This window comes from Elephas maximus, chromosome 4, assembly GCF_024166365.1.
Source record: "Elephas maximus indicus isolate mEleMax1 chromosome 4, mEleMax1 primary haplotype, whole genome shotgun sequence".
In the NCBI taxonomy this organism is placed as follows: Eukaryota; Metazoa; Chordata; class Mammalia; order Proboscidea; family Elephantidae; genus Elephas; species Elephas maximus.
In genome coordinates this window covers 5,230,165-5,243,775 of record NC_064822.1, presented here as the reverse complement: position 1 = coordinate 5,243,775, position 13,611 = coordinate 5,230,165, and the positions used below count along the sequence as shown (strand labels likewise).

General features: G+C 38.5%; 1 protein-coding gene across 1 annotated transcript in view; it reads right to left on the bottom strand.

The window, feature by feature from the left end:
* Window positions 1-2,034: 2,034 nt before the first annotated feature.
* Window positions 2,035-13,611, bottom strand: part of LOC126074813 (proliferation marker protein Ki-67-like) — a 42,946-nt gene continuing 31,369 nt past the window's right edge. Inside the window, exons 8-9 of the mRNA XM_049881614.1 lie at window positions 3,939-4,006; window positions 2,035-2,142 (exon numbers count right to left, since the gene is read on the bottom strand). Of these exons, the coding sequence (XP_049737571.1) occupies window positions 2,035-2,142; window positions 3,939-4,006 (176 nt within the window). The remainder of the gene's footprint in view (window positions 2,143-3,938; window positions 4,007-13,611) is intronic.

The following is a 13,611-nucleotide window of genomic DNA, read 5'->3' as shown; positions in this document are numbered from 1 at the left end:
TAATTGTTGTCATATACCAAATTTGCAAAATGTATCAATTTAATTGAGTGTCCTGCCAGTCCCCTAAAGTGTGGCTTTTGATTTTTTTGGTGCCACTTTTGTTGATGCTCTAAGCACATGCCTACTGTGCTTACTGGGTAATCTGTCCCTGATTTCCAGCAGTGGAGAGGCTTGGGTGCACAATGCATGCCAGACTGTGTTAGTAGAGGCTTGCAGCATTGAAGGAAACTAGTCAGAACCAGAGTAGGGCTCGGGATACACCCATATCTCTAGCATGTTGAACAGTCATGAGAGGCAATTGCTGCTGCTTTCCTTCAGGACCCTTCTTCCAGCTCACAGCTCTAGAGGAGCAAGCATCTAGGGGGGCACCTCAGAACAAACAAGGCCTCCTCGAATCACCCCAAGACAGAAATTAGAGGCCACGAGAAAGACTGTGGAATGGAATTGGAGCATCCTGTGCAGTCTTACAAATGAGCTGGACTGAGTCTCGTGACATGCAAAAAGACAGAAAACCCATGAAATAGGACCAAGATACGATCAATGAACCTGCTGCCCAGTAAGAAAGGGAAATTTCACATAGTATATTTAAAAGTGGTTATTGAAACAAACAAAAAATCAGATTTTTCTGCTCATAATAAAAATGATACACTACAGTAAGGCAGTTAAATCCATAGACTAAGAAATGTGATATTCTGTACTTTTATATTTGACATTTTAGATCTACAATTTTAGTCCTCAGAAAAAGTTTGCCTACTAATTCTGAAAATAGATATATAATAGATATTAATAGATACGTATGAAATTGGCTCATTAGTACTTTTTTTTTAAAAAAAAATAAACCTTTTAATTAGAGGACCTTACGTTTAAGCCAGTGCTCATTTGGCATTCCAAAAATCCTAAGGCCCTTAAGAATTATGTTAAATCTACCCTGCCTGTGTCCTATAAGTGGAACAAGAAAGCATAGATGACAGTACGTCTGTTTATAACATGGTTTATTAAATATTTTAAGTCCATTGTTGAGAGCAACTGCTCAGAAAAAAAAGATTCCTTTCAAAATATTACTGCTCATTGACAATGCACCTGGTCACCCCAAAGCTCTGATGGTGATGTATAAGGAGATTAATGTTGTTTCCTTGCCTGCCAACACAACATCCATCCTGCAGCCTGAGGATGAAGGAGTAATTTTGAATTTCAAGTCGTCTTATTTAAGAAATACATTTTGTTAAGGCTTTTTTTTAAAGCTGCCATAGATAGTGATTCCTCCGATTGATCTCGGCAAAGTAAATTGAAAACCTTCTGGAAAGGATTCACTGTTCTAAATGCCATTAAGACCATTTGTGATTCATGGGAGGAGGTCAGAGTATCAACATTAACAGGAGTTCAGAAGTTGCTGATTCCAACCCTCATGGATGACTTTGAGGGGCTCAGCACTTTGGTGGAGGAAGTAACTGCAAATGTGCTGGAATTAGCAAGAGAACTAGAATTAGATGTGGAGCCTAAAGACGTGACTGAATTGCTGCAATCTCATGATAAAATTTTAATGGCTGATGAGTTGCTTCTTATGGACGAGCAAAGAAAATGGTTTCTTAGGATGCAATCTACTGGTGAAGATGCCATGAACATTGTTGAAATAACAACAAAGGATTTAGAATATGACATAAACTTAGTTAATAAAGGAGAGTCAGGGCTTGAGAGGATTATCAACAATTTTAAAAGAAGTTTTATGTGTGTGAAATGCTAACAAACAGCATCGCATGCTACGGAGAAATCTTTCATGAAACCAAGAGTCAGTTGATGTAGCAAACTTCACTGTTGTCTTACTTTAAGAAATTGTCACAGCCATCCCAACCTTCAGCAATCACCACCCTAATCAGTCAGCATCCATCAGCATTAAGGCAAGACCCTTCATCAGCAAAAAAGATTATGACTTGCTGAAGGTTCAGATGATGGTTAGCATTTTTTTAGCAAGAAAGTATTTTTAATTAAGGTATGTCCATTGTTTTTTAGATGTAATGCCATTGCACACTTAATAGATCATAGTGTCAAAATATCTTTTATTTGCATTGGGAAACAAAAAAATACCACGTGACTTGCTTTTTTATAGTGGTCTGGAACCAAATCGTCAATATCTCTGAGGCATGCCTGTAGTAAGAAAAGTAAACTATTATTATTTGTAATAGTTATTAGTTTTATGAACAGAATTACAAGATTTTTTGTTGACCTAAAAGTCTTTTTTAAAAAACTAACTTTTAATGTTTATATCCACAATAAAATAATTTTAAATTCATTGCAAGCAACTCTAAGAGTGTTTTCAGCACAGAAATTCTTTCTTTTCCCTACCAGACTTTGAAACCACTCCCTCACTTGATAAGCATATCTGTCAGTCAGTCAATCTGTCTCTTTTTATATATATATATCTAGCTCTCTGTCATTTTTCTGTCTATATCTGGTTCCTTCCTTAGAAATTCTGATTCCTTGTGTATAACTTGTTATATGTTTAAATATCAATAGGGTCACTATGAGTCGGAATCAACTCGACAGCAAGGGGTATAGGGCATTAGGTATAATTACTTTATTTCTCAAGAAAAAAATGGTACTGGGAAATGATCATCTAGATCTGAGTTTTCAAAGTAGGGGTGCAGTTTAGTGAACTCTTTGATTTGAAAAATCATGCCTATGAACCCTGTCCTCTGCTGCAGCTCCTTCCTGAAAAAGGGATATGCTATAAATTCTTGCACAGAAGAAAACATAGAAAAATGAAATTAGGCTCGAAAGGGTTGAAACAAACAAGCAAAAAAAAAAAAAAGTGTTGAAACCATTCCCTCATCCCTCACTTTCTCATTAAGCTTCCTGTCTCTCAAGTACCCTTTCTCTTTCACATTCTTCTTCACTTGTCTGCAGGCATGGGTTTTTTGAGCCTTCTTGTGGTAGGATATGCACAGTGTCTGGGATCCTATTAGCTCCTGGCAGGGACAGGGAATAGCAGGTTCACATCCTGTGTTTGTGATGAAACAAACAAGGACACCATGGCTGCCTCAATGGTCAGCTGTGTGTTTCACACTGACTCCTGGACATTCTCACTGGGTCTTTTGAAATTATCCCAAATCAGTTGTGTTAGGGGAGGAAGCACTGGCCCTGTGTGATTTTGAAAAAATTATTCTCCATGAAGGAAGTCAGATTCCAAACTTTAAAATTTGATGTGGTTTTCTAAATGTCCTCTTTTAACCTATAGTTCTTTATTCAAATGAATAAACATATGGGTGTGTTTTGAGTGGGGTGAGGTCACAGAGGGGGCAAGAAGCAGAGCCCAGGCATTTTAGCCTTTCCCTGGTAGCTGTGTCCCACAGCTTCAGGTTGGTCCTCGCTAGAGGACCGTGGGGGTCCTAGGAACACTTGCAGCGGCCACTAGCCCAAATGAATCCTAACATCCTTAGCAATTTTTGCACTCGTTGGGTTTATGGGTCTATCTCCAAAATCTAATCCATCAACCGTAAGGAAGGTCAGTTGCTTCCTTGAACTTCCCTGTGTTCATTTGTAGTGCCACCCTTCACCCATATGCCATTCTTACAGGAGGGTCAGCCTCCTGTAATTCTCCAGTGGTGCCCAATGGGAAGGGCATGCTGTCTACTCTTCAGCAAAACCTGGACATTTCTCCATCCACAGTCCCATACAGTCTGCCCATCTTTCTCATCGCATTGTTCCCTTGTCAGCTCAGGCCCTCGTGGCCACAAGTCTGGACAGTCTTAATGTCCTTCTTAGACATCTGTCTTTCTTCTCCTGAGTCCCACGCAAGGCTCCCAGATTAAGGCTTTTAGAACAGAATTTTCTGTATGCCACTTTGCTCCTCACAACCTTTCAACAGCCCCCAGTGCATGTGAAATGAAATTCTGTCGTCTTGGTCCAGCATTTCAGGCTCAGTATCCTCTAGTTAGACCTACCTTATAGCTGTGTCCACCGTGGCTCTGACCATCACACTTCCCCTGCAGCCAGGATGTTATGTGAATGCCTGCAAACAATTAGGATGGGAATAATAAGTAGGGGGGAAGGGAAAAGCAGATGTGACCACACAAGGCTTAGGCCACTATTTTCTCATCATGTATAAGAAACCATCACCCATACTCAAAAGAAATTATGACATTTATTAATTTAAATGCTGAAATCTGGAATGTACAAATTAGGAAATTTTTCTTCAATTTGATACAAGTTGTGGTATCAACACAGACAACCTATTCAAACTCAAATTCATATTGAGAAGCTGCTGTAATAAAATGAAGAATCAGAAAGACCACAAAGTCCATTCTTCCCAGCTCGGGGAGAATGAGAGGATTAAATGAGCAATGCAGATGCTATTTTCTTACGTGACGGAAACTCAATTTCCAAACCAAGCATGTGCTGTATGATTGCATTTTATGAAAAAAGAAAAAGAGATGGTGGGCCAAGACGGCGGGGTAGTAGATGCTTCCGGTGATCCCTCTTACAACAAAGACCCAAGAAAAACAAGTGAATTGGTTATATATGACAATCTAGGAGCCCTGAACATCAAAGGCAAAATTGAGGAATCAGACTAAGTGGCAGGGGGAGGGAGAGATGGTTCAGAAGCAGGGAGGAATGGCCAGACCTGACCCTGCAGGAACTGGCACCCTGTAGGCTGGATCTACTGGCGTCAGCGCAGTAACACAAGTGTGACATTCAGGACGCATTTTCCACAGTGGGAGAGACTGAGCGGTGGAGAGTTCAGTCACGCCTCCAGAATCAGCAAAAAGTGATGCTTTCAGTAAAAGATAAGTACTTCTGTCTAATCCAACACGCAGACCAAAAAACACCCCTTTGGAATAAATTCTCTCCCATTTAACTGACCGTTCCTTGCTTTGCACCAAGTCCCAAACTGGCATCAGCGATAGAAGCTTTCCCTGGACGGAAAATAGGAACTGTTGCATGTCCTGAGCCATTTCCTGCCCTTGGAGAAGAAACAAATTAACAAATGGGGGGGAAAAAAAACAATCTGTGTGCTCCCTTAAGCTGGGAACTCAGGGCATAAACAGCTCCTTTGTCTAGGCACAGGCATAAGCAGCCCACAGACTTTGAATGCCTTCACCCCTGCATAGTCTTGGGTGAGCCCATTTCAACAGCACAGGCCCTTATCAGCATGGTACAACAGGGTATATACCTGAAGTCTGACTTCAACTGTTTCAGCTATATGGCGTAGAGGCAGGTTTGTGACATTCCAGACTGCTCTGCCTGTTAAGCAGGGTCTTCATCTACCCACATCAGGGGCTTGAGGACTGGTGGTTTCCCCATGCCACCTAGCCATCCGCAATAGGGGTCCAAGGATAAGTGGTGCCTCCCAGACCTTAAAACCAGCAGCACTGGGTGCCCATAATCTGGTGGCAAAACCCACCAACCTAGGTGCTCTAGGGAACAGGGACATGCTTTCCTCACACACAGGGACAGTTCTCACTCCTGTCTTGTTTAGTATGTGACTGCCTACTGCAGCCAGATACCTGTGCCTACAACAATCGCCCCTGCTTGTCTAAGACTCTAGGTGAGAGCCAGCACCACACACTTTGTGACCGACTTCCTGGACACCTGAGCTGAACCCATACAAGAAAAGTAAACAGACTCCTGGGCTCCTAAACCTAGTAAGAGCTCTAATCATCTGGGGACAAGACGTTAGAGCTACAAGGGCACTAATAATCAAACTAGCTCACTTGAGCAGCCTATTTGGGCATATCAAAACAAAACAAGAAGCTAGGACACAGTAAGCAAACAAAATAAATAAATACAACTTATTGATGTTTGGAGACAACAGTCAATATCGGATCACATAAAGAGGCAGACCATGATGGTTTCAGCAAGCTCTCAAAGAATCAAGAGATCTCCCAGATGAAGACAACTTCCTGGAATTACCAGAGGTAGAATACAAAAGATTAATATACAGAGCTTTTCAAACGATCAGGAAGATGATCAGGCAAAACGCAGGATAAGCCAAGGGACACACAGACATAACATTAGAGGAATGTAAGAAGATTAGAGAATAGCAAAATGACAAATTTAATAGGCTGCAAGAACCCATAGAGAGACAGCAAACAGAATTTCAGAAGATTAACAATAAAATTTCAGAATTAGACTACTCGATAGAAAGTCATAGGAGTGGAACTGAGGAAATGGAAGTCAGGGTTAGTGAGGCTGAAGATAAAGCACTTGAAACCAACATATTTGAGGAAAAATCAGATAAAAGAATTTTAAAAAAGAAACTCTAAAAATTATCTGGGACTCTATGAAAAGAAATAACCTATGAGTGATTGGAATACAAGAAGTGGGGGTGATAACAAAAAATACAAAGAGCATTGTTGAAGATTTGTTGGCGGAAAACTTGAGATGAGACGATAGCTATCCATGATGCTCATTGAACCCCACACAAGGGAAATCCCAAAAGAAAGTCAACAAGACATATTATAACCAAACTTGCCAAAACCAAAGATAAAGAGAGAATTTTAAGAGCAGCTAGGGATAAATGAAAAGTCACCTACGAAGGAGAGTCAATAACACTAAGCTCGGACTACTCAGCAGAAACCATGCAGGCAAGAAGACAATGTGATGCCATATATATAAAGACTTGAAGGAAAAAAAATTGCCAGCCAAAAATTGTATGTCCAGCAATTTGAAGGCAAAATTAGGCCATTTCCAGATAAACAGAAGTTTAGAGAATTTGCAAAAACAAAACCAAAATTACAATAAATAATAGAGTCCTCTGGTTAGGAAATCAATATCAGATAACAAACCAAAATTAGAACACAGGACACAGCAACCAGATACCAATGCAGTTAGGGAAATCACAAAAATAAAGCTAAAACACTCAAAGCAGGGAAAGAGAGATGACATTATGTAAAAGACGACAACATTAAATAAAAAAAAGAGGGGCTAAAAAATGTAGTCATAGATCTTTCATATGGAGAGGAAGTCAAGGTGATATAAAGAAAACTTAGAACTTAAACTTAGAAAAGTAGGGGTAAATATTAAGGCAACCTCAAAGAAAACTAACAATCCTACAACACATCAAAATAAAAATTTAAAAAAACCAAGAGAAACATAAAGACTCAGCAAATACAAAAGCAAGAACACTGAAAAAGAGGAAAAGACAATATATAAAGAAAAACAACTCAGCACAGAAAATTAAGTGGAAAAAGTCAACAACAGACACAAAAAACCACATCAATATGACAGCACTAAACTCATAAAAAAAAAAAAAAAAAAAAAACTCATACCTATCAATAATTACCCTGAATGTAAATGGACTAAATGCACCAATCAAGAGACAAAGAGTGACAGAATGAATTAAAAAAATCTGTCTATATGCAGCCTACGAGAGACACACCTAATATTTAAAGACACAAACTTAAACTCAAAGGATGGAAAAATGTATATCAAGCAAACATCAATCAAAAAGAGTAATAGTGGTAATATTTATTTCAGACAGGGTAGACTAAAGTAAACTCCACCACACTATGTAGCGATTAAACGGTCAATATACCAGGAGGATATAACCATAATAAATATTTACACACCCAACAACAGGGTTCCAAAACACATAAAACCTACTCTAACGGCATTGAAAAGAGAAATAGCGCCACATTAATAGCAGGAGACCAACACACCACTTTTGGGGAAGGATGGAACATCCAGAAAGTAGCTCAGTACAGACATGGAAGATCGAAATGCCACAATCAACCAACTTGAGCTTCTAGACACATACGGAACACTCCACCCAACAGCAGCCAGGTATACTCTCTTTTCCAGCACGCATGGAACATTCTCCAGGATAGACCACATATTAGGTCATAAAACAAGCCTTAACAGAATCTAAAACATCGAAATATTGCAGGGCATGTTTTCTGACCTCAAAGCCACAAAAGTAGAAATCAATAACAGAAAAAGTAAGGGAAAAAAATCAAACACATGAAACTGAACAACACCTTGCTCAGAAACTAATGGGTTATGGAAGAAGTTAAAGATGGAATAAAGACATTCATAGAACAAATAAGAATGAAAACACTTTCTACAAGAACCTTTGGTACACAGAAAGAGCCATGCTCAGAGGTCAATTTATAGCAATAGAAATACACATCCAAAAAGAAGAAAAGGACCAAAATCAAAGAATTATCTCTACAAGTTGAACAAATAGAAAGAGAACAGAAAAAGAAGACCTCGGGTACCAGAAGAAAGCAAGTAATAAAAACTAGAGAATTAGTAGATGAAATATAGAACAGAAAAACAATTGAAAGAGTTAAGAGACCAACAACTGGTTCTTTGAAAACACCAAAAAAATCAATAAACTACTGGCCAAGCTGACTGAAGAAAAACAGGAGAGGAAATAAATAACCCGAATAAGAAACGAGATGGGCGATACCACAACAGACCCAAATGAAATTAAAAGAGTCGTTATAGAATACTACAAAAAAGTATACTGTTAAGAAATTTGAAAACCTTGAGAAAACGGACAGATTTCTAGAAACACACTACCTACACAAACTAACACAAACAGAGATAGAACAACTAAATAAACCTGTAACAAAAGAAGACATTGAAAAGGTAACCAAAAACTCCCAACAACAACAAGAAAAAAGTCCTGGCCCCAGTGGCTTCAGTGGAGAATTCTACCAAACTTTCAGAGAAGAGTTAATACCACTACTACTAAAGGTATTTCAGAGCAAAGGAAACCATGCAATACTCCCAAACTCATTCTATGAAGGCAGCATAACCTGATACCAAAACCAAGCGCAGACACTGCACACAAAAAAGAAAATTACGGACAAATAATCCCTCATGAACTGAGACGGAAAAATTCTCAACAAAATTCTAGCCAATAGAATTCAACAACATATCAAAAAAATATTTCGCCATGACCAAGTGGGACTTATACCAGGTATGCAGGGATGGTTCAACATTAGAAAAACAATCAATGTAATACATCACATAAATAAAACAAAAGAAAAAAATACATGATTTTATCAATTGATGCAGAAAAGGCATTTGACAAAGTCCAACAACATTCATGATAAAAACTCTCAGCAAAAAAGAATAGAAGGGAAAATCCTCAACATAATAACAGGCATTTATACAAAGCTAACAGCCAACATCATCCGAAATGGAGAGTCTGAAAGCATTCCCCCTGAGAACAGGAACCAGACAAGGATGCCCTTTGTCACTCTTCTTATTCCACATCGTCCTGGAGGTCCGAGCCAGAGCAAATAGGCTAGAAAAAGAAAGAAAGGGATCCGAATTGGTAAGGAAGAAGTAAAAGTATCTCTATTTGCAAATTATATGATCTTATACACAGAAAACCTTAAAGAATCCACAAGAAAACTACTGGAACTAATAGAAGAGTTGAGCCGGAGTATCAGGATACAAATAAACATACAAAAATCAGTTGGATTCCTCTACACCAACAAAGAGAACGTCAAAGAGAAAATCACCAAATCAATACCATTTACAATAGCCCCCAAGAAGACAAAATACTTAGGAATAAATCTATCGAGAGATGTAAAAGACCTATACAAAGAGAAGTACAAGACACTACCACAAGAAAACAAAAGAAACCTACATAATTGGAAAAGCATACACCTCGCTCATGGGTAGGAATACTCAACAGTGTGAAAATGTCTATTCTACCCAAAGCAATCTATAGATACAATGTAATCCTGATCCAAATTCCAACGGCATTTTTTAATGAGATGGAGAAACAAATCACCAACTTCATATGGAAAGGGAAGGGTTCCCAGAGAAGTAAAGCATTATCGAAAATGAACAAAGTGGGAGGCCTCACACTAACTGATTTTAGAAATTATTATTCTGCTGTAGTAGACAAAACAGCCGGGAACTGGTACAACAACATATATAGACCAGTGGAACAGAATTGAGAATCCAGACATAAAATCATCCACCTATGAGCAGCTGATATTTGACAAAGGCCCCAAGTCCGTTAAATGGGGAAAAGACAGTCTCTTTAATAAGTGGTGCTGGCATAACTAGATATCCATCTGCAAAAAAAAGAAACAAGACCCATACCTCACATCATGCACAAAAACTAACTCGAATGCATCAAAGACCTACATATAAAATCTAAAATGACACATATCATGGAAGAAAAAATAGGGACAATGCTAGGAAACCTAATACTTGAAGAGTATACAAAACATTTCTAACAATATACCAACACCAGAAGAGAATCTAGATAACTGGGAAAAAAAAAAAAAAAAAAACCTAGATAACTGGGAGCTCCTAAAAATGGAGCCAAAGACTTTACCAAAAGAGTAAAAAGACAACCAACAGACTGGAAAAAATTTTTTTGGCTAGGACTAAACCAAAAGCTAAGAAGTTTCCTGAATAAAACCGAACACTTTGACAGAGTGGCATGGTTGGGGGTGTGGGGACCATGGTTTCAGGGGACATCTAGGTCAACAGGCATAACAAAGTGTATTAAGAAAACGTTCTGCATCCCATTCTGGTGAGTGGCGTCTGGGGTCTTAAAAGCTAGCAAGTGGCCATATAAGATGCATCGATTGCTCTCAACCCACATGGAGCAGAGGAGAATGAAGAACACCAAAGACACAAGGAAAATATAAGCCCAAGAGACAGAAAGGGCCACATAAACCAGAGAGTCCATCAGCCTGAAACTGGAAGAAGTAGATGGTGCCCAGCTACCACCAATGCTGCCCTGACAGGGAACACAACAGTGAGTCCCTGATGGAGCAGGAGAAAAGTGGGATGCAGAACTCAAGTTCTGGAAAAAGACCAGACTTAATGTTCTGCCTGAGACTGCAGGGACCCCAGAGGTCATTGCCCCCAGAGTCTCTGCTAGCTCAAAACTAAAACCATTCCTGAAACCAACTCTTCAGACAAAGATTAGACATGACTATAGGACATAAAATGATGCTGGTGAGGAGTGCGGGTCTTAGCTAAAGTGGACACATAAGACTATGTGGGCAGCTCCTGTCTGACGGCAAGATGAGAAGGCAGAGAGGGACGGGAGCTGGTTGTATGGACAAGGGGAATACAGGTTGAAGAGGAGGAGCGTGTTGCCACATTGTAGGGAGAGCAACTAGTGTAACATAAAAATGTGTGTATACTTTTTTGAAAGAGAAACTGACTTGAAGTTGTAAATTTATTTAAACCACAATAAAAAACAAGAACAACACTGATAGTACAAAATATATACAAGAATATTACACTTTTTTTTTATTATTATTCTCAATGGACTGTAGTGTTACACTGAATAATTCCTTTGGTAACAAGAAAAAAGCAAATGAACAAGTCCGACTTTTATGTACCACTCATAGGAAATACAGAGAACAGAGGAAGGTGTAAAAGACCCCCACAGGGACACAGCAAAATCTAAAATGTGACTAACTACACAGGACAAATAAACCTGCTCCTTAAATAGAAAAACAAATTGGAGAGAGGAGAGGGAGGAAGAGATTTAAACAAAGAGAGATTTCAGAAACATATCAGCCACTTACACTGTGTGAAACTTACTTGCATCCTGATATTCACTGGAAAATTGTAAAGTTGTTCTCTGACTGGCGATCTAATGATATTAAGAAATCACTGCTCATGTTTTAGGTATGATAATGATGTTCTATGCATTAAGAGGCTTACTTTTCAGATATAGCCAGAGTATTTACAGATGCAATAGCAAGGCTTCCAGGATGTGCTCCACAGTAACATAGGAAGGAAGGAAGGAGGGAGGTGGGTGGGCTGGAGTCTAGGGAAACAGGGTCAGCCTGCCTTGCCGAATGCTGAATACACAGTAAATTTCTCAAAAGCATCATACAGGAATGACGACTCGTCTTTGATTTCAGCTAGTCCCTGGAAATCTCAGGGAGCGCACACTGGGGACAAGAGATTACAGATGAACAGCTACAACGGTAACCTATACCTCGGGGATTTCAGTGATTCCAAAAAAAAAAAAAAAAACCCTCCAGTTTTGCCCAAACTTGTAAATATGGTGTTAGAAAAATAACATGTAAAGGAAACTGACTACTTACCATCTTCACAAAGATTACAAAAGGAGTTTTCTTGACTGATGTCTTCTTGTCCATCCCAAAGATACCAGAAGATGTCTAGAAAATTCTGATCATAGGCAAAGGAATTTTCAAAACCCAACATGAAGTACAACCTAATCATATGTAAATTCAAGGAGGAATTCATTTCAAAACTTTACACTAATTTATTTTCTAAGTAATCTAAGATATTCAAGGTAATGCCTTGACAGTATGTTCCTACAAAGCAATGAAAATAAAAAATCTCTACTGATAAACCAGAAATAAGGAATTTCAGATAAATTTCAATCACCATGCTTGAATGTGATCTAAGTCAAATCTAATTATAACAAGTTCCACTGTAGTAAAATGCCATGTTAGATGGACAACACATGAACTCCTAATTGTTTAAAAATCATTTATAAAAAAAAAAAAAAAATTTCTAAATCTAAATAGGAAAAACCTGATTTCTGGAATTTCATCAGACTTCTCATAATGGAGAAATCTCTATAACAATCCTGATACGTACTTCTCAAGGATACCCACCCTTTATTTATATTGCTCTAATTTTTAAAATATTCCTGGGATTTGTTATACTATTTCTAGGCAGTGGTCCTGGTAGCAGTGAGGGGAATTACACAGAATTGATCTGCCCACCCTTTTTCTGAGCCCTTTTTCACACATTTGAAGATAAATACCATTCCTCTCCTTCCTTAGATAGTCTTCTTAAAATGTGAAAAATAATGTTAGCTAGGTTTTTTTTTTTTTTTTTCAAATTACTATAGTCCCTCTAAAAATCACAAACATTCTTCTGTTATTTTTTTTCCTTTACTATCACATAGAATTAATTTGGATTCAAATTCTTCTGGAAAGGGATATCCAATTATTATAAATTATATTCTTACAAATTAATATACAGAAATTGAGAATATACACTCGAGATGACATTTTATGATGATGTAATGCTCTTACCTTATTTTTAGTTGGTGAATTAACCTTTCTTTACACTCGGTAGAGTCACCTTCCGTTGGCTTTTGCATCCTCAAGGCTTCAACTGGAATTCTTTTATGACAGGTCTTTTAGGAAACTGCCTTTCTTGTAATGTGTCTGCATTGATGGGAATGCCTGGATCAGCTTCTGTCACAGCATGGTAATATCTGTGTATCTTCTGGGTATACCCAAGGAGTCTTCACAAGGCTCTTCTAACCTGCCAGATTTCCATCCACCTGGCCTCCTTAGATGTTTACTGATGCTCCTCAGAGGCTCTGGCTTCTCTCTGGGAGCACTACCAAGTTTCTTGTTGACTGCTGGTGATCTGATTGCACAATTTGTTGTGTAGTTTTTAAAAGGTTTAATATCGCTGTTGTCATTGGGGATGTTTTGACTTTAATGATGATCTCATCAGTTTCTTGCCTTTTGGGCTTACTAAGGAATCGGTTTTCTGCTTCACTGGTTCACCTGGTTACTGTAGTGGGTTCATACCATCTTTTATGCTGGCCAGGTCTCTCATGTGTTACAGGCTTATACTAGTGCACTTCAGAGTCTTGGAAATATTGATGTTTTTCTTAACTGA